General features: G+C 46.7%; 1 protein-coding gene across 1 annotated transcript; it reads right to left on the minus strand.

Annotated features, from left to right (window-relative positions):
• Positions 1-1,509: 1,509 nt before the first annotated feature.
• Positions 1,510-12,100, minus strand: LOC109290399 (T-box transcription factor TBX6-like). The gene is made up of 7 exons (XM_019506886.1): positions 9,525-12,100; positions 8,654-8,876; positions 7,666-7,933; positions 7,010-7,159; positions 5,031-5,107; positions 3,937-4,010; positions 1,510-2,922 (listed from the first exon to the last, which is right to left on the minus strand). Exons 1-7 carry the CDS (start codon positions 9,643-9,645, stop codon positions 2,885-2,887), a joined length of 951 nt encoding a protein of 316 aa, XP_019362431.1. The 5' UTR covers positions 9,646-12,100; the 3' UTR covers positions 1,510-2,884.
• Between the last annotated feature and the right edge of the window lie 6,713 nt (positions 12,101-18,813).

Genomic DNA, 18,813 nt, shown 5'->3' on the forward strand with positions numbered 1-18,813 from the left:
TGGGCAATGTTACTCCCTTCAAGACCTGGAGCAGCAAAATGGCAATAAGGAAAACACTGCAGCATGTGAACTGTCCTGGTTTGTCTTTGACTTCAAACTTCTCACAGGAGAGAGAAAAAAAGCAAATGCAAATCTGTCCCCTCTAAAAGATCAGATGCCTGAGCAAGAAGCATGGGAGGTGAGGGAATGGACCATCAGGCTGACGTTCCCTTCCCAGCTTTACCACTGCCTCATTCTGAACTTGGGCAAGGTCTCTGCAACTCCTCTCAGGGAAGGGACAGGGAGTACTGGGAAGCCAAAACTAGTGCTTTGAGATCATCCAATAAAGTGGCAGAAAACAGCAAAATAGTATCATTTGGAGAGGTTCCTAATGTGTAGAACTTTTTACATGTTGGTTAAAAAAATCCAATTTCCTTTTGTGCTGTAATATAAGGAGTGGGTTCTTGGTAGCTACTTAATGTAGCTCAGGTGATGCACTGCTTTCCTTTGATGATGACACACTGCACTTTTTAAATGACAAGTTTTGAGTGCTCTTTCTTGGGAAATCAGCTGTCAGTTGTTCAGATGTGAAAGGTCAGTACCAGCCAGAGGTTTGCAGGGCTGAAAGCTGCATGCTGAGTCTTGAATTGTATTAGCCCTGAAGTCTTCTGTGTATTCACAAAAAAGAAAAATCACATTTGGAATAACACAAATACTTGAAACTGTTTAATACGTTGGTTAGAGGGGGCCTGTTGGTAGCATCTCCATGTTAATTCACAACAGGACTCCTGAATCGTGGTGCAGTGTGAGGTACACTGGTCATGCTCCTGTTACCACCTCAGAGGTGGCTGCATTTCAGTGATGCTGTCTGTAGCTTGCAAGAACTGTAGGAACCTCTGGGGTAAAAGCAAATGTAAATGCAAAATAACATATTACAACAGTAACCGAGGCGTCACTTCTGGAAGGTTTGTGGATTGTGGTATCTGGTCAAAGGAATATGCTTGTGAATTGGAGAAATTAAGCTGCTTCCCTCTTCTCTTTCTCATATCCCCCTTCCATCTCCCCTCTGTAATCTGCACCCACTTCTCCCAACTGACTGTTTAGCACTGAGACAAGAAGGGAAATACTTAACAGCTACTTAACACTACAGGCTGAGTTCAGGCTAGAGTAAAAATCTTGAGGCCTTGTGCTCTTTCAAGTTCTCAGACTCCTGATGTTAGGTGCACTGTTTTCCTGTCAGTCCATTGTGTTTCACAGACACTGCTCAGCACTCTGTCCCATTCCAATCCACAAAAACACCTTTAGAAAATGCTTTACAGCTTGCAGGGGACAGGACAGCAAAAACAGCTTCACAACACAACCAAGAGGAGGAAAGGAGCCACAAAGCATAATACAGTACAATGCTTTCCCTCTTGTGGACTTCCTGGGAAGCCCCTATCATTAGTGCACCTGGGCATTATGTAAGGCGAAGTCAACAACAAAGGAAGAATTGAATGATTGCCAGAGACAGAAAATATACATTTTACAGGGTGAAGGTGGCAACAAAACACTGTATATTTAATACACAGACATAGTAGTACAAAGGCAGAAACTGCACAGGGTGGAACCTTAAACATTGTAGGTCCAACTAAACGGGGACCAAGATTAGAATAAGCCCCGGTGCAATTTTACTGCACAAAAATGTGACTGACAAGATTCTGCAAAATAAACATGCTCTCAGGTTTACCAATCTCTTCCTGAAACCAGAAAGGGCCAGGCCCAGACCCATATGTCAAAACTCCTTTGACTTAAGGGCTCAGATAAAACAGAACTTTACTCTTGGTTCTGCAAATATACCATGATTAATCTTTGCAAGTATTAGAAGATTCACTTATCAAATGGCCATGTTATAAGACAGACCTTGATCAATTTATCAGTTTGAAAATTAGTTTTGCTTATTAAATAAGTGGGATACAGTCACATTGTAAGACTGATTCAATATCATACTATACTATAGTGCAATAAGGTTTTACTGTCATAATATAAAATTAACAGTAAAGGAGTCTGTGGCACAACTTACAAAGAGTTAATGAACTTGCTTAAATATTTAAATGCTCAGATCCAAAGTTTTTTATAAACTGTTCTCTTTCCCATGGCTCTCGTCTTTCAACATATTTTACAGATTTGCTACAAAATTCCATCTTTCAGAGAATAACTAGGATCATTATTAGTAAAACAGGTATTAAGTTTCAGCTACAAGATGTAATACTTGGGACAAGGAAATGAGAGCCAGAATGTGATAACAAAAGCTAAAACTGGTTGGAAAGTTCTGGCTAGGAAATGCATCCTGCCATCCTCTAGTGCAGCCTGGTTACATTAAGTGTGGCATATGATAGAAATGGAAGAATTTAAATATAATTTTCAAAAAAAATTCTGGTCTTACTTCCTTGATTATATTAATTTTACATTAATTCATTCCTATTTCTGTATTAATATATTTACCTTATTTTTTTCTATTGAAATGTGATGTATATGTAGACCTAATGCATGTAAAACACTACACAGCCGTGGTATATGTATACTGTTTAAGAAAGGGAGCCAGAATTAGATACCCCCAAAAAACTATGCATCCTGCAGGAAGAAAGAAGCTGAATTCTGAGAGCCAGAAGATATATTTATAACTTGCAGGAAGAATATGAGCTGATGGACTGAGTTACAGGACATATGAAAAGAAGGAACTAAATTCAGAACTAGATTTACAAGGTACATGTTCAGAAATCTATGATGGGACACATATGCTCTATAGGGAACCTGAAGCCAGTAACAAAGACCCATAAGTTACATTCATCATAAGCAGGAAGCACCAGTCGAAATGGTTGACCACATAGAGCAGGAGCAAAAACAATGTTCAGTTTTATGGATGGTTTCAGAGCTGTATTTTCTCCCACCCAACTTGATCAGCACCTGGTAGCAATAATGAGATCTGTGTCAATAACAAACAATTTAGACAGGATTGTCAGGCATGGAAAAACACCTGTCTGGTGTCATGGATTCCAGGGGCCTAGTGGTAGATCCTATAGCCTATGGATTTATACACATTTGCATACACTTACATCATTACTGCTCTGTCTCTTTCATGCAGCTGCTGGTTTATCTCGAATTCCTCGATTTTTTTCAAGTTAGCAAGTTCCACATCCTTGTCCTTTGTTGTGATCATGGGCCCGGGGATAAGCTTCAGCAAGGAATCACAGGCCTGAGGCTCCTCCCTGCCACCCCCAGTATACTGTGAAATGTTTATGACCAGGATCTTATGACTCTGAAGGTGCTGAATAGCTTGTTTTTTCCAAGTCTCAACTCCTGATGGGCAGCTACAGACCAACATTTAAGCCAGTTTGGTCCCTGGTTGTGCATTTTATTGCCCAGTTTGTCTCTTCAGCTCACATTTGTAAACTCCAGAGTAAATTTCTCTTTGGTTAACACTCTGGAGCTCAAAGAACTTTTTGTGTTTTTATTACATCCTTAGTGATTAAAGGCAAATTTAAACCTCAAAACATTCCCTGCTGTGAGTATAAAAGCATGGTATCATATTGGGTAGATGCATTTTAAAAAAAATTAAAAATTAGCCCTCCTAGAGTGGACAAATGTTTTTGGGTTGTTTAGGTGCATGGTGGTGTCAACAACTGAATAAATAAGTTGCAGTTCCTTGGGAAATCACTGGGTGGCATGTAGCTTTGAGGTGAACAAATGACTGTGAAGCACAATCAATGATGATGCTCAAATTTCGCATTCAGTTTCTAAGTGGGAATTTAGGAAGTGATGGAAGTCATATTTGGGATAGGAGTTCCTTTGAATTATCACTCCTGAGGTTACTGGTTTGTTATAGTAAAAGTTCTGCTCTGAACATAGGAAGATCCAGTTCTAGTGAACTCTGGGAAGGCTTTGGGCATGCAAGGAACAAATGGTCTGCTTCACACTTACCAGTGGGGAGCTCACAGCATGTCTCCTCCACACTTGCTTGCTTTACTACCTCAGTGCCTCTGACATTTTTCCTTCTACAATGAAGAAAAACAAATTCAGCCTAACACAGTACAGAAACATCTGTTTACACATGTCCATTTACAGGTATTCACACAAACATATAATGCCTCCACCCTTGTACTTACACCCACAACTCCCAAAATACCTGGACCTCCAACCCACCCCCATGCATACTGCTTCTCCCCCCTATGTAATAAAGACAAAGAATAGGTTAGCTGGTTAAAGCTTCCTTGTAAGCTTTTTGTTTATTCTGCACCCACACTTGATTTAGGCCAGGATCCCCAAAATCAAGTTTAAAAACCCCAACATTTCCAAACGGGGGGAGCTACTGCTCTGCATTTAGTGCAGTTGCTCTGCCTGGTGATTTTCATCCCTGTCCAAGAGTTTATAATAAAGGCAGATGAGACAACAAAGCTGGCAACAACCCATGGGAAGGAAGAAACAGACAACAAAACTAAAGGGGAAAGTGAAATTATCTTGATACAGCAATGTATAATTGATATTTCAACACAACTAGTGTCTACCAACGTTTGCTTGAATAACAAGGAATGGCACTACCATATTTATAAACATTCTTTAGAGATTTTAATCACAGTTCTAAAAAGTTTGGCTCTATCCATGTAAAATCACATCAGGACTCATTTTAAGTGGCACTTTCTAACTATGTTTCCCATGCTCCTTTTAAAAGACAGTTGAGACAAGCCATGTCTGAGCTGCAACATCTATGTCTCTTAGTCAGGTGCACATCATCAGGATTCCATGAATCCAAAAGTTAAACTAAACCAGTCTTGGAAAAATAAATGTTGTTTCAAATTAAAACACACCAGTTTTTTTGGGATTGCCTATGGTTCACTATTAATGGTAAAGGACTATCAACCCAACAGAGGCAATCACAGGAGCACTAACATAGAAAGGGTGCTAATGATAAAACTGCACCAGTGAGAATAAAATGTGAGGGATTTCTCTCTAATGTGTTGTGTGGAAAAGATCTAGGCAGCTTGGCATAGCAGGAATTGCTTGAAGAAACAGCTTACCGATTTTTCTTATAGCTGAGCCCATTCTCTCTAAAGCCTTTTGCAAATGGATTATTATCAATCTTCATCTGGGTAATCTGGGATGGGGAAATAAAAAAGAGAGAGAAAAACGGATAGAAGACATCTGAGGATGGAGACACAAAGCAGCAGCAGCAAATAAGCAAAAGGGTTTAAGAAAAAAGGAAAGAAGAAAGAGGAAAAGAGGAAAAGGAGAGTGAGAGATAACAAAACATGAAAACGAAGAGGAAAGAAGGGGAAAGAATGAGGAAGAGGAATGAGAGAAAAATGTTTAGTTATGCTGATACTCTCCAATATTTTGGTGCAATGGCTAGTCTCACCCGTCCATTTAAAAATGGAGTTTATTTGAAGAGCAAATGGGACAAGAAACTACTAAGAAGAAAATCCCTCTGGAAATCTGGAAACAGAAAATGGTAAAACCAGGGCAACTGCTGTCCTTGTGGGCAAGAGCCCAGGAGCAGACTACATCCCAAATCTAGTACTTAAATGTGCTGGTTCTTAGAAAATAGAAAAAATGCACTTGACCTTAAAATAGAAAAAATGCACTTAAGAGCTTCTTTGGTTTTCTCATTTTTGTCACCACAGTTACCCAGGAGAAAGCACAGAGGAATCACGCTCATCACATTCTTTTTCATATTCAGAATCAAATTGGTAGTCCTGAAAACGAAGGGTTGAGGATGCCTGCTAGAGTCAACCATGCTATATTGCCTCCCAAGCATAGCATTGCGCATATACCAGTGCACCAGCACTGTGTAATAGTACAGAGAGTTGTCTTTCAGATGCCTGCCTGGTTAGCCTTGTTCTCATGCTCAGGTTTAATTATCAGGTGATTACCAGATGATCTAGGGCTGACCAGGACTTTTTCCTCAGGTCAGATTGATAAAAACCCAGGGTTTTCTGTGCAGGATGGAGCATGGATATTTTACTATGATAACCTGAACATCTTGTTTTGTTCTCTTATTCACTTGTTTTTTTAAGTTATAAGGTACCCCAAGCCCTTATCAGGAAGGGCCACATATACATTGACTAAATAAAGATATTATCTAATTTTCTTGCCACTGCATCCTTGGTACTTCTGATCTCTAGCTGTGAGACACAATTTTAGCCTCCTGTGGACTGAAATATTTTAGTTCAACATGCATTGTTGAAATTGGTATATAACAAATGGCTGGCTGAAATTTAGAGTGGAAGGTCAGAAGGGACTATTAGTTCTAGTGTAACCCTTTATATATCACAACTTACTTAAGTTATTAAATCTCGTTTCTGAAATGAAAGCACCTTTAGCTATTCCAGCACTGGGTTTCTCTTCAGACAAAGCCATGGTAAAATTACAAAGGATTCTTTCTGATGTGGACAAATGCCATTAGTTACATCATCAGACTTAAACATTTTCACTTATAATTTGGCAAGGATTTGACTCCAGGTCTCTACTAAGCCCCCTCATCTACATGAGTGCTGACAGATGTGTTAAAAAGACAAAACAAAATAGTGCTTTACCAGAAGAGGAATCACATCGGTTTGACCCGGCTCCCGAGTCTATAGAGATTGTGCACTTCAGCAGGGCTTTTTGGTGCTTTTATCCAATAGCTGACTGAATCACCTATTAGACAGAAATGTCAAAAAGCCTCGCTGAAACACATGAGCTATACAGATGCTGGGTGAACCAGCTCAAACTGACACAAGTCCTCTTCTGGGCATGTGCTGTGCTTGGCATGGGAGCATGCTGGGCTGAAAGTAAAGTGCAGCTTTGTTTTTTTCCAGGTCCGTAAGCACCCAATATTTTAATAGCTTTGATACCTGAACCACTACCCATCATATTCATCACTCATTAGCTTGTAGGGCTAATGCTCATTCTGCTTTGAGAGAAGGTTTATTTACTCTTCAGTGACTCCTGCTTTGTTTCTTTGGTTTGTGCCAAGTCAAGGAACAAGGAGATGGAAGAGGACAGAAAGAAAAGTCACCTTGGAATTCTGATAAGCTGTCACAGCCATAAAAGTTGTTTCTGGGAACACAAACGTAGTCACAGCATTCCAGGGCAGGGTGAATGTGTGGTGGCTGGTCAGTACCACATGGAACCGTGGCTGGTATTTGTGCATCGAGTGCAAAATAATCTAAAGACAAAGAGAAACAATAGTCAGGAAGATCTAATAACTTCATTGTCTCTTCCTCCTATCACTGCCAGCAGGACTCCATGGTCTCAGAAGAGCAACCTGGAAACATTGCAGATAGAGTACCACAGTTCAGCCACACCCTACCACTTTCAAATAACTGTTCATGTGCTAAGTGAAATACAGGACCCTATCAGGTTTAAGAGGGGCTGCTTTCCAAAGAAAGGGGTGATGGTTAATGTCTTGAAAGGAGCTCAGTCAGAGGCTCTAACAGACCTTTCCCACTTCTATTTCCAAGTGGAGCATAATTCACGTTAATATTAATATCAGTCATGGTTATGAAAAGGGGATAACAGTACTCTCCCTATCGTGTAAGATCAGCAGAAAGGCATTAGGTTCCATCCTAGAACAGTTATGTGCAATGGCCAAGGCTACCTATGGACTAGTACTTTGCAGCACCACACTTCTATTCTACACTGAGTGTGGTGAAATGGCCAAGCTTTTCTTACATGTTCACACTGCTCCAGGGTATTGTTTGTGATCTTGAGTCTCTGGAACGAGATAGGTTCTTTCATCCAGTGACTGCCAGGAGCGGGGGAATCTGGATGGAGGTAGAAGTGGCTGGGGAAGTGGGGATCAGCTTTTCCAACCACCTCCCAGTGGCCACAGTGCCACTTATATCGTGCATTGTCTGAAGGCACTATATCCATCAGCATCAGGTAGAGAGAATGAGGATCCAGGCCTGATGCTATCATTTTGCAGGGTGGGAACATACGTCTGCAGAGGGGGAAAGGAAGAGTTAAAAGAAAGAGATTTAATTTTATGACTGATTACACATTAGAGAATTCATCCAAAGGGGTCATAGTACCAATTCTTTGGGGAGTGTCATTGTGCTATACGTAATAAAAACTGAAGATCCTGGCCAGAGAATACATTGAATCCTTTTATTCAGGATCTGGGGATCAACCCTGGGGTATATATCTATAGAACAATTTAAAAGGAAGGACTCTGAGCCACTCCTTTGAAAAAGTGCAGTGAGGTTGTATTACTGAATTATAGGTATCATATTAAAAAAGCTGTAGTACATGGGATATTTCATCCTGTGTGCTCTCCCATAGCTATGGTGTCACTGCTCTTAGTAGGCTGTATGGCATGGAATTTTTCCTTAGTATATATTGTTGGACTACTGCCCACAAATGACCAAATACGCAAGTGCACATCTCAGCTTGGGTTGTGTGCAGGTAGCATGCTTAGACTCAGAACTCAGCATCGCTTTGGGGGACTCAGCACACTGGTCGCATCAGCTTGAGCAGCAATGGCAGACACAACACTAAGCTGGCTAGACAGAGAGAACCACTAAGAGACAGGTAAAAAAAACAGCTGCAGAGTGGCACAGCTGATGGAATCCAAAGGGGCACAGCCCAAGGTAAGGTGAGCATGGAGAGGACAAAAAAATCTGTGCAACACTCATGCCTGGTGATACAGGTTTGTTCTCACCTGCCAGATTTGGTGATGATCATTTCAGTGCCAAGAGTGTAGAACTCCTCCCAAAGTGCCTTGTTCTCCAAAGAGAGATGGACCTTTCCATAGAGTCCATTTACAGCTGTGGGGAGGCAGCCCTTATTGCAAAGGGGGGCAAGTTGCAAGCTCTGAAGCGGAAGCATCTGGAAACAAGTGAGTGAGCCTTGGCACCTGCTGTATGGTGGCAGAGGGTCACACTCTCACAGGAAGAAGGGGAGAAAAGTAAACGTGTTATTGCATGCCCACAAAGCTGGAATTGAAGCAAAGCAGCTTCAACTAGAACATGAGAAAATAACACCCTAAGTTGGCCATATGAATCAAGTGGCCCTGGGCTAAGCAAGGCCACCTTCCCCTCTGCTGATCCACTTCTACCCTACTCCACTACACAGACGTCCTGTCTCCTTCTGGGTTCACCTGCTCACATCCTGATTGTCTGTGCTTCAAGGCTGCCAAAGATCTGTGGCACAGCCCTAAAGATGAAATACTAGAGCTCACAAAAACATTCAGAAGGTAACGTGAAGGAACTGAATTGGAGAGAAACCACCTGTACATGCCAATATTCAACTGCAACACAGGCCACATTCAACCAGTTCTTGGGCCAACATCTTCATTTAAGAATCTCCACTACAAAGGGCCTTCAAATCCCAGGTTGGGAGGACAAAAGCCATGCAGGTTACACTGTCCTTAATTGTCTCTGAATGTAGGGGATGAACGATGGATGACACCTGCAAATCTGTTCTGCCTCAGTCTTGACAAATCATAAGCTAATTCAATCACAGACTTGAAAAGCTATTTCAAAGGGGAAGGGCTCAGAGCTCAGAATCAAAGGTTACCTGAGTTCTCTTACCTGGCATCAGGACTGGTGCCCTCTGCTGGTTGCCAAGGCTGCAGCTGTCACAAGGTTGATGTCTGTATTGGCACTGGTGCCTTGAGCTACTTACATACAGATGTCCTGGTGCATGAAGCATCGTGATAGAACCTGACGAGAGGCAAAAGGGGTCTGACTCCAGTGCTTTCTAAGACAGGGGAAGAGCTTACCACTTGTTGAAGCAAACCTGCAAATTCAAAGGAATAGATGGAGTGAAACAGGGAGGTAAAAATGAGTGAAAGTGTGAAGGTAGAGTGAAAAAAGGGAAAGAATTAATGACAAGAGGCAATGGAGCCAAAATGATAAAGAGCCAAGGATATATACAGGCAATGCAAGCTTCTGGTTTTGGTGTCCTCTCCCCAAACACAAGGGGACCTGCCATCAGCTTTTGTACCTAGCAAAGAAATAGCAAAAAGAAAATCCTATATTTCCACACATCATAATTCACAAAACCTCAACTGTTTGCTCCTTGGGGAGATACAAAACTGTCTGAATGCTGCTGAGTCTCATACTACACTCCCTCTACCATCCCTGCGATTGGGCCAGAGTTGACAGGGTAGGTGCTCACAAGGGTTTTATTCCTCATGAGATGTCTCTGGGTGACAGTGGAGGTACTAAAGCCAGCAGCCATCCAGTTAAGGTTGACAAAAGATTGATCCAGGCACAAATGAGGCTATTTTTCTGCCATTCCAAAGTGCTATGTTTACTGGCTGTTCTTTTCACAGCTTTCAGAGAGGTTTGAATGACTCTCAAGGGAAGATGGGCCTTCAATTTATGCTAGCAACATCCTCTCAGTGCATTTTACTCCTACACAGTGGCTAGTATGCACTTGCTCACTTTCCAAGTCTCAGCAGATTCTTGCTAAGATCAGATGCCCATTTTCATTGCCCCTCTCTTTTCTCAGCTCAGATGCAGGAGATACTCTGCAAATGATATTCCTTTTGCCATAAGAATGCCAACAGCAGCGTGCCTAGGACGGGACAGGAGGGACAATGGCTGCTTTTTTTCCCCTATCTCAATGTTAACATTCATGAAAGTACCAAACTGGTGTCTGTAACAGCTGCTTCCCTGCACTGTCCTGCCAATGTGCTCTAGCCCTGCTGTGGAGGGGCTAACTCTGAAGATGAAGGCTTTGCCCTTTATTTATCACATTTCCTTGGAGGCTGCCCACACAACTGGTGGTACCTTGGACAAAGACATTGATCCACTGAGAGCAGGAATGAGATCCAAAGCTCAGCTGACCAAAGGTCATTACATGAGGGTTACAGCCACTTTATAAAGCAGGTTTGTTAATTCTTTTTTTAAATAACTCCCTTCCCACACACTGAAATAAAGCAAAGTTTATTATAACATGTTTCTGGAAATGAAATGGTACCAGATGGAAGCTGAAAAACATGCACGATCCGTGGGTGGGGGAGGGGATCCAAAACAACTGAGCCCATTGTGGAGGCAGGAGATGTTTGTTTTTAAAATTGATTTTTGTACCAAAAGTTGTCTCAGACATTTCTCATCAGTGGCTCCACAGTCACATGTGGTTGGCTTCTGCTGCCACTGGAATCAGTAGATGGTATCCCATTGACCTCAGCATGATCCAGAGTGGCCTGTGCCACTTAACAGATGTGATGTCAATGCAGATTATCCAATATTGCAGCATGCAGACCCGAAGCCAGTGAGATACTCCAGGCAAGAGAAATGGTGGAGAAGAGAGGCCAAGAGGGCCCTCTCCCTGCCTTGAGTACCCGCTAAGTTTGTAGCTTTGGGCACTGTAGACATTTGGGTTTAACAAAGTAATTTCTTCCTTGTTTGACTTGTAGGATAGTTACTTGACACAGGCCAGAGTTCTGTAATACCCTTGTCCCACAGGAGGGTTAGTATCCTGGCTATGAAGTACAAGCCAGCTAATCAAGTATCTGGAGAGTGAAGATGGGCACATGCTGCAGTGGTTTACGTTTAGGTAGCGTTATCAGTGGGGTTCAACTTTTATAAAAGCAGCTTTGTCAACCCAAGTATTTCAGAATTATGAGTTTGGTCCCAAAAATAAAAATAATGGCTTAAAAACCATGAGTGCATTGTGAGTCCTGCTTATTTGCTTTCTGATATTAATCTTTAGGGATGATATTTCAAAGGCTTAAAGTTTTCATGAAAATAAGCAAACTCAATTTTGGATATAACCATTGACTCTAGGGGCAGGTTGTCTAAGATAGATATCAAACACTGCAAAAATTGTGATAAAACTGCAGGGTCTGGCAACACTGCAAGAATGACTCAGGCCAGGATTCAAGTTTACCCACCACTCCAAATTGGGATGGGGGTCTCAGAAAAATGTTTACAGTTTCTGCTCATCTTTTAGATGGATGGGTACAAAGGGTTGAGAGTCATTGTGCAAGACTCACTGGCTGAGATTTTATTTAAAAATATATAAACTAACTAAACAATACATGTCTGAGTTGGATTTGGCGCTCAGCCCACAGAGTTCATATGGAAGGGAATATGTTAGGTATATGTTTCTTGTTTAAGTATTATTGCTTGATAGGAAACTTTTCCTTCCTTTTTCTTGCTAATTCCTGTTATATCAGGGAGTTGTAAGTAGCTTCTTTGGAAGCTCTGAATCACAGAATCATAGAAAATTAAGGTTGGAAGGGACCTCAGGTCTTCCAGTCCAACCCCCTGTAGTTGGTAGGACCACTACCAACTACAGCATCTCAGCCAAGGCTTTATCTAGCCAGGTCTTAAAAACCTCTGAGGATGGAGATTCCACAACCTCTCTGCAGAACCTGTTCCAGTGCTTTACTACCCTCCTAGTGAGATAGTTTTTCCTAGTATCTAACCTAAACTTCCCCTGTTGTAACTTGAGACCATTGCTCCGTTTGTCATCTACCACTACTGAAAGCAATCTAGTTCAATCTGCTTTGTAACAATCTGTTTGCAGGTAGTTGAAGGCTGCTATTAAATTCTTGGTTTCGCTATTTCTCTTTTACAGTAGGCACAATAGTAACAATGAGGTTAGAGTGGGATTTTATGCTTAGTTAAAAAAGTTAACTAATCAGTTTGGTCTCAGTATTTGCCTGTCAACTGCAAGGAACCAAGGATGGAGCAGAAATTTGCATTTCTAATAATGTTGTCCTTTAAGTAGACAGAACAGCCAATCAGCTAGCCTTTTTTCACAGAGAAAAACTCTACAAATAGAATGAGACCAGTGCAAGAGAAAACAAACTTAATATGCAAATTCTCACTAGTCTGAAGGCTTCTCAGTTGTACTGAGTACAATTTTCCACTACCTTCATTAGAAGGCCACCGTCTCAAGCAGATGATCTCTATGAGTTCCTCAAGAGCATTTCATTATAAACGTTTACCAGTCAGAAACCAGCTTAAATAAAACCAACAAACTCATGCCATTATAGACAGAGACGATGCATCTACTTATGCAAATGTTCTGGGGTGTCTATACCTGTAGACACCCAGGCAGGTGTCTACACATGCGGAGAAGCGGAAGCAGATTTGCTGCTCAAAGCAGTTTGCTCCCACCCCCACCAGCCCTGCATTGGCCCCCTGCAGCAGCCAGGGGGAGCTCTATGTTCCCCTTCAGTGCTAGCCCAGCTGTCTTCTGGCAGGGGCTGGGAGATTGCTCCCTGCCCCTTGGAGCTGTCTGCAGCTGGGGTGGGCTCTGCCATCAGAGCCCAGGTGGAGACAATGTCTCCTGCTCTAGCAACAGGTAGTTCCTGGTCCCCACTCAACAACTGTGGAGTGGGGGCTGGGAAATGATTGTTTCCAGCCCCAGTGGCCATGTGGGACACCATCCCCACCTGAGCTCCAGTGGCAGAGCCAGCCCCAGCAGCAGGCAGTTCCCAGGGGCAGGGAGTAATTTTCCGCCCCTGCTACTTGGCTAACCGGGAGCAAATTTGTTCCTGGTTGGCCGTCTACACGTGCTGTACTGTGTGGTAATTACTTCCAAGTAAATTTGCTACTTGTATTTACAGCAGTGGCAATGTGTAGGGGGTGCATATGCACCCCCTGAGGGTGCTGGTACACTCCCTGTCAGGCCGCGCTTCCTGTTAAGCCAGCAGGCAGGGTGGCAGGTGGGAGCACCAGTGCCCCTCTACGAGCACTGGCTAGAAGTGGCTGTGGGATTTGGTGAGTGAGATTGGCTGTGAGGGCCCACCGCTGGTCAGTGTGATTGGCCGCCGGGGGACCCCCGCTGGGCAGTGAGATTGGCTGGGGGACTCCCCCTGGTCTCTGACTGTTGCATGTGTGTGTGGGGGGGGGCACATGCCCCCCCGACTCAAGAGGCACCAGTCACCCATGAGGTAGCAAATTTACTTGAGATTAGAGCTAATTACTGTGCAGTAAGCATCTCCACATGTAGACAGTGACGCTTACTGGGTGCATCCACACATGCATTTTATGTGGGATCATTTTACTCGTAAGTAAACACTCCTGGGCAAGCATCTGCATGTGCAGGAAAGCAGGAGCAGATTTGCTGCCAGTGGCAGCAAGCTGCTTTCACTTCCTGGGGCTCTGCCATGGTCCGCTGCCACCACCAGGGAAAGCTGGAAGTTCTGGCCACAGCTGCCTGTGGCCTGTAGCCCTCTTGAAAAGGCAGCCCTGCTCTTTGCTTCCTGGCCTGCCACTTCCCTGGCCAGAAGCAGTGTGCACAGTACAGGGGTAGCACACGGCAGCTCTCTCCTCACCAACTCTTTCTCCCCGTGCCATGGCTGCTCCACCCTGTCAGCAAAAACCAATGGCCCAGGGTTCTGCTGACCATCACATTGGCCTGGCGGGCCTAGCATGCTGACCGCTGTCTGGCCCATAGCCATCTAGGTCTTCCTAGATCCCCTACATGCAGTGACTGCCTGCAAGGCTGCAGCACTCCATCCTAGGGCTACTGTCACCATGCAGCTGCTACCTGGACCCTGTCCAGCTGACCTGCCGGACTCTGGCAGAGATGCCAACAATGTGGTGCTCGACACCACTGCTGGGGCTGCCCTTGCCCACCTAGGCCTCCAGCCCTGCTGCCTCTGGGCCTGCCGGGCCAGCCAAATTGGTGGCTGCATGTCATCCAGCACACCTGGGACAATGAACAGTGGCTGAAGGCATTCAGGATGACCTGGGCCACCTTCTAGGATCTTCTGGGGCAGCTCTGGCCACACCTGAAATGGCAGGATACCAGCAAGCAGCTGCCCCTTCCCACAGACACCCAGCTAATCCCCGCCCTGCTGAAGCTGGCCATGCCTGCCAGCCTGTGGTACATCAGCCACCTCACTGGCATGGGCAAGGCCATTACCAGGGAGGCTGTCTTAGAGGTGTGTGGCACTCTCCAGGATGTGCTGGGGCTCTGCATGCCTGACCCCAGGGTGGTGGTGGTGGGGTTCCATGCCCTGGGATTCCCATCATTGCATCAGGGCGTGGAATGGGGACCCACATCCCCATCACCTGCCCGCCTCACAGCAATCAGCCCTACAACAGCTGAAAGGGCTTTTACTCTCTGATGCTCCAGGCCATTCTGGACCACTATGGGGGTTTCACGCACGTGAGTGCTGGCTGGGTCAGCAGCACTCATGATGTGTCTTCAGGAACTCCACCCTGCCAGCCCTGGCGTAGAGCAGCTGCTTCACACCGGGGTGCCAGACCTGCAGCTGGGTGCTGTGGTGGTCCCACCCCTCCACATCAGGGACTCTGTGTACCTGCTCCTCTGAGGGCTCATGTGGCCCTTACACCAGCCAGCTGGACCCCTGCCAGACCCACTTTAACTGATGCCTGGGCCGGACCTGCGCCCTGGTGGAGTGTGCCTTCAGCCACCTCAAGGCGTGAATGACACATGCCCCTGGTGGCTGGGGGGGCATGGGGGCACTGGTGGCGGTGAGAGGATGGCGGCAGTAAATGGGTAGCTCCCACAGATGCCGCTGACACTGTTGGCAGTGGGGACTGGGGGGTGGCAAGTGCCAACCAGGGGTCAGTGACATGAATAACACATGCCCCCAGAGGCTGGGTGGGGCACCGCATTGGTGGGAGTGCAGTGGAGGTGGGAGCGCGGTAAGTGGGAGCTCTTGCAGTTGGTGCTGACAGTGTCAGTGGCGGGGGGAGGGGGGTGGCGAGTGGCAACTGCCCGCAGGCCTTTTTGTAGAGGGTGCATCGCCACGCTCAGGGGGTGCACGTGCACCTACATGCACCCCCTATGCATTGCCCCTGCTTGGCAACCACCCACAGATGCCAGTGCAGTGTTGGTGGCAGCCAACAGAGACAGGGGTGTTGGCAGTGTCTTTTCATAGTGGGTGCACTGCCACGCTCAGGGAGTACACATGCACGCACATGCACCCCCTACACGTTGCCAACGCCTCAAGAGATACTGGCGCACCCTCACTGCCCACCTCTATTTTGCTGAGGACAACCTCCCCAGGTCATCGTCACAGCCTGCGTACAGCAAAACATTTGTGAGGTCTGGGGGGAGCTCTTCCATGAGAGCTGGGTGGAGGCCGCTTGGCAGCAGAAGCAACACCGCAGCTGTCAGCCAAGCCCCCATCCCCACTTGCAGTGCCAGGGGCAGATGGGCTGCTGGGTGCAGGCAGCCTGCCACCCCTGGCTGGGACACGCCAGGCTGCTGGCTCCAGACCCTACCACCCCCATCTTCCCCACTCCAGAACAGGACAACTGCTCTCTTCTGCTGCTGCTGAGCCCATGGCATCTGGGCTTGGTGGGGTGTGGGGCTCCTGGATGACTGGGATGTTGAGCTGCCTGTACCCCTGCCCTCCCTGCAGGGGGCCTCTCCAGGGAGGTGCCCTGGGGCCAGCCTCCCCTGCACTGATACTACGCCCTGAGCATGCCCCTTTTATGCTTTGCAAGTGCTGCACAAAAGACCTGTTTGTGCAGACCAAGGGCAACCCAACCCACTATGTCCTGCTGCTGATTGCCATGATGCCCCAGGTGCACCTGCACACCTGGCATGGGGCCCTAAGCTTCGACAGCACAAGGGGCAAGCCTGGGCTGCCCTGCAACCTCCGCCACTGCCTGTGGCTGTGCTACACATCCCTGGCCCCCACAACTGAGGAAGACATCACTGCTGGAATTAATGCTTTCCTCAGCATGTGAAACACCTGTGCCCACCTAGCTGTGGGGGTGCAGCCTACTCAGTACAGTTTTGCACTGTCTCCCACATCTCTGTGTGCTGGGGGTGGGGGGCTGGGGGGAACCCAGGGCCAGGGGAGTTCAGCCAGGCTGAGTAGGGGCAGAAGCAGGGGCAGGGCAGGGCAGGGAGGGCCCTGTCCCCAGTACAGAGCTTACTATATGGCCGGGGCTGGCAGTTTTGCTTGGTCCTGGCTTGCAACGACAGTGTGAGGCTCCAAGCAGTGTCCTTGGATGGAGGGGTGCAGCCTGCAGGCACCCAGCTAGAGTCCCCTCAGGGAGAAGCTGGCACTGCTGGCAGCCCACAGTGACATGGCCAGCCATACCTCCTGGCTGGGGCTGGGGCTGCAAAACTGTCGTGGCAGGTGCTGGCCCGGACTCCCCAAGCTGCTGGTGTAGGCTGCAGACGGTGAGCTCAGTGGGACAGGCTGCTCCAGGTGCAAGGGGCCCTCCTCTGCTGACACATCATTGCAGGTGCCAGGCCAGGGTGGGGGCCTGGGTCCCAAGATGCGAGGATGGTGGTCAGCGAGTTGCCACATAAAGGGCATGGACTTGAGGGCACTCCCCAACTGATGATTGTGGCTGGTCATGGTGAGATGCTGTGCCTGCAAGGACCTGACATTTATATGGCACTGCCACACTGACTGGAGGTGCTTGTGCTCCCGCATTTAGCCTGACAGCTCCTCATAGACATGGCTGTTTAAGCACCCAGACTGCTTGAACTGGCGCTGCATCGCCACCTCACTCTACAGTGCCACAAGGTCACCAGTCTCCTCCATGGACCAAATGGGGCCCCAGGTGGTGGGCATGGGCATAGGCACAGACATGGGGGAGAACAACAGCATTGGGGGTCCTGGGTCAGCTCTCTGGGCCCCCGTGCAGCCAGCCCTGGGCAGCTGCCTGCAGTACCCAGTGCAGGGGCACGGTGTGGGACTGACAGCCTCATGGCAAGGCAGTGCTCCACAGCACCTGCAGGCTCCAGGCAGGCTGCTGGGGATTGGCTGCGGACAACTGAAGCTAGCCCTGGTGGCCAGAAGCTGCCTGCAGTTGGTTCTGGGGGCTAGCAGGCCTGGCAGGAGCCTGCAGCACTCGGGAGGCCTGGACAGCATGGGCCTGGCAGCCGCATGGCATTGCAGTGCCGCAGTGCCGGGGTGCAGGCAGGGTGGTATAGCTGGCCTGTGGCCTGCCCAGGGGGGTACAGGAGCCTGGAGGGGCCTCAGAGTCCCTGCATGTGTGCCCCAGGGCTCAAAATACCTGCAGGCTTGTAAGGGCCTGAGGCTGGGGCCGCCACAGAGGCAGCCCAGCCCTGGGGCAGAAGCAGCTCCCAGCCCAGAGCCCTGGAGCTAGTCTCAGGCTAGCCCTCTAGTGGCAGGGCCTTCCGGTTGGCATCTACATGTGTGTTATTGTGCAGTAACTAATCGTGAGTAAATTTGCTATTATGCGATGAAGTGTCTTGTGTAGACTTGCCCACTGCACACTAATTTGCTTTGATCTCGAGTAAGTGTCCTGTGTAGATGCACCCACAGGTCCACATCTGACTGAAGTATACAACAGCTCTTTTACCAGAGACAATCAGAGCTTAGTAGAACTCCATTAACTTCAGTAAGCAGAACTACAGCAAAGCTCTCTTGCTGGACCCCCTCCTTGAGACACAATCATTAAATCAGCACCGATATTTTGGAAGCAATGGAAAAATAACAGAACAATCCTTTTAACAGAACAGAGCATCAATGTCTCCTACTTCAGAAATGGGTTGCTTTGTGGTTTATGTAGCAACAGGAGACCATTCTATTAGGTTAATGTGCAAGCTCCTTTGACATTACTTCTTAAATACAGTCATCTGGATTTGGATGATTCTCTTCCTTTATGGTTGTTTCAAGTAAAAAGAAAAAGGACATAATAGATGGTTACTAAAACATCATTAGGGTTTACGAGAATTCCAGCTGGGGGAAAAGGAAAAAGGAAAACTTACAATAAATTTTGATTAGAAGACTAAAAAGAATTCGCATTTCTGTACTGATTCTCTCCTGGATATCAACTACTACACTTAGGGGTTCTCCAAACAATTAGCAGCAGAGTGCCCCATAAGCCAGATGTTAAACAAGCAGACAGCACCCTTGTGTGTGCCAGAATCTTGCTGAAAGGAAACTGC

This window comes from Gavialis gangeticus, unplaced genomic scaffold (genome assembly GCF_001723915.1).
Source record: "Gavialis gangeticus isolate Ggan-Ray unplaced genomic scaffold, GavGan_comp1, whole genome shotgun sequence".
In the NCBI taxonomy this organism is placed as follows: domain Eukaryota; kingdom Metazoa; phylum Chordata; order Crocodylia; family Gavialidae; genus Gavialis; species Gavialis gangeticus.

What these genes read in the sequence shown, in the direction of transcription:
- LOC109290399 (XM_019506886.1), bottom strand. Translation starts at nt 9,645, where the DNA reads ATGCTTCATGCACCAGGACATCTGTATGTAAGTAGCTCAAGGCACCAG. An exon ending in GGCACCAGTCCTGATGCCAG is followed by an intron (nt 8,877 to 9,524) that starts GTAAGAGAACTC and finishes TCTTCCTGTGAG; the next exon opens with AGTGTGACCCTCTGCCACCA. An exon ending in ATGCTGTGAGCTCCCCACTG is followed by an intron (nt 2,923 to 3,936) that starts GTAAGTGTGAAG and finishes TATTGCTACCAG; the next exon opens with GTGCTGATCAAGTTGGGTGG.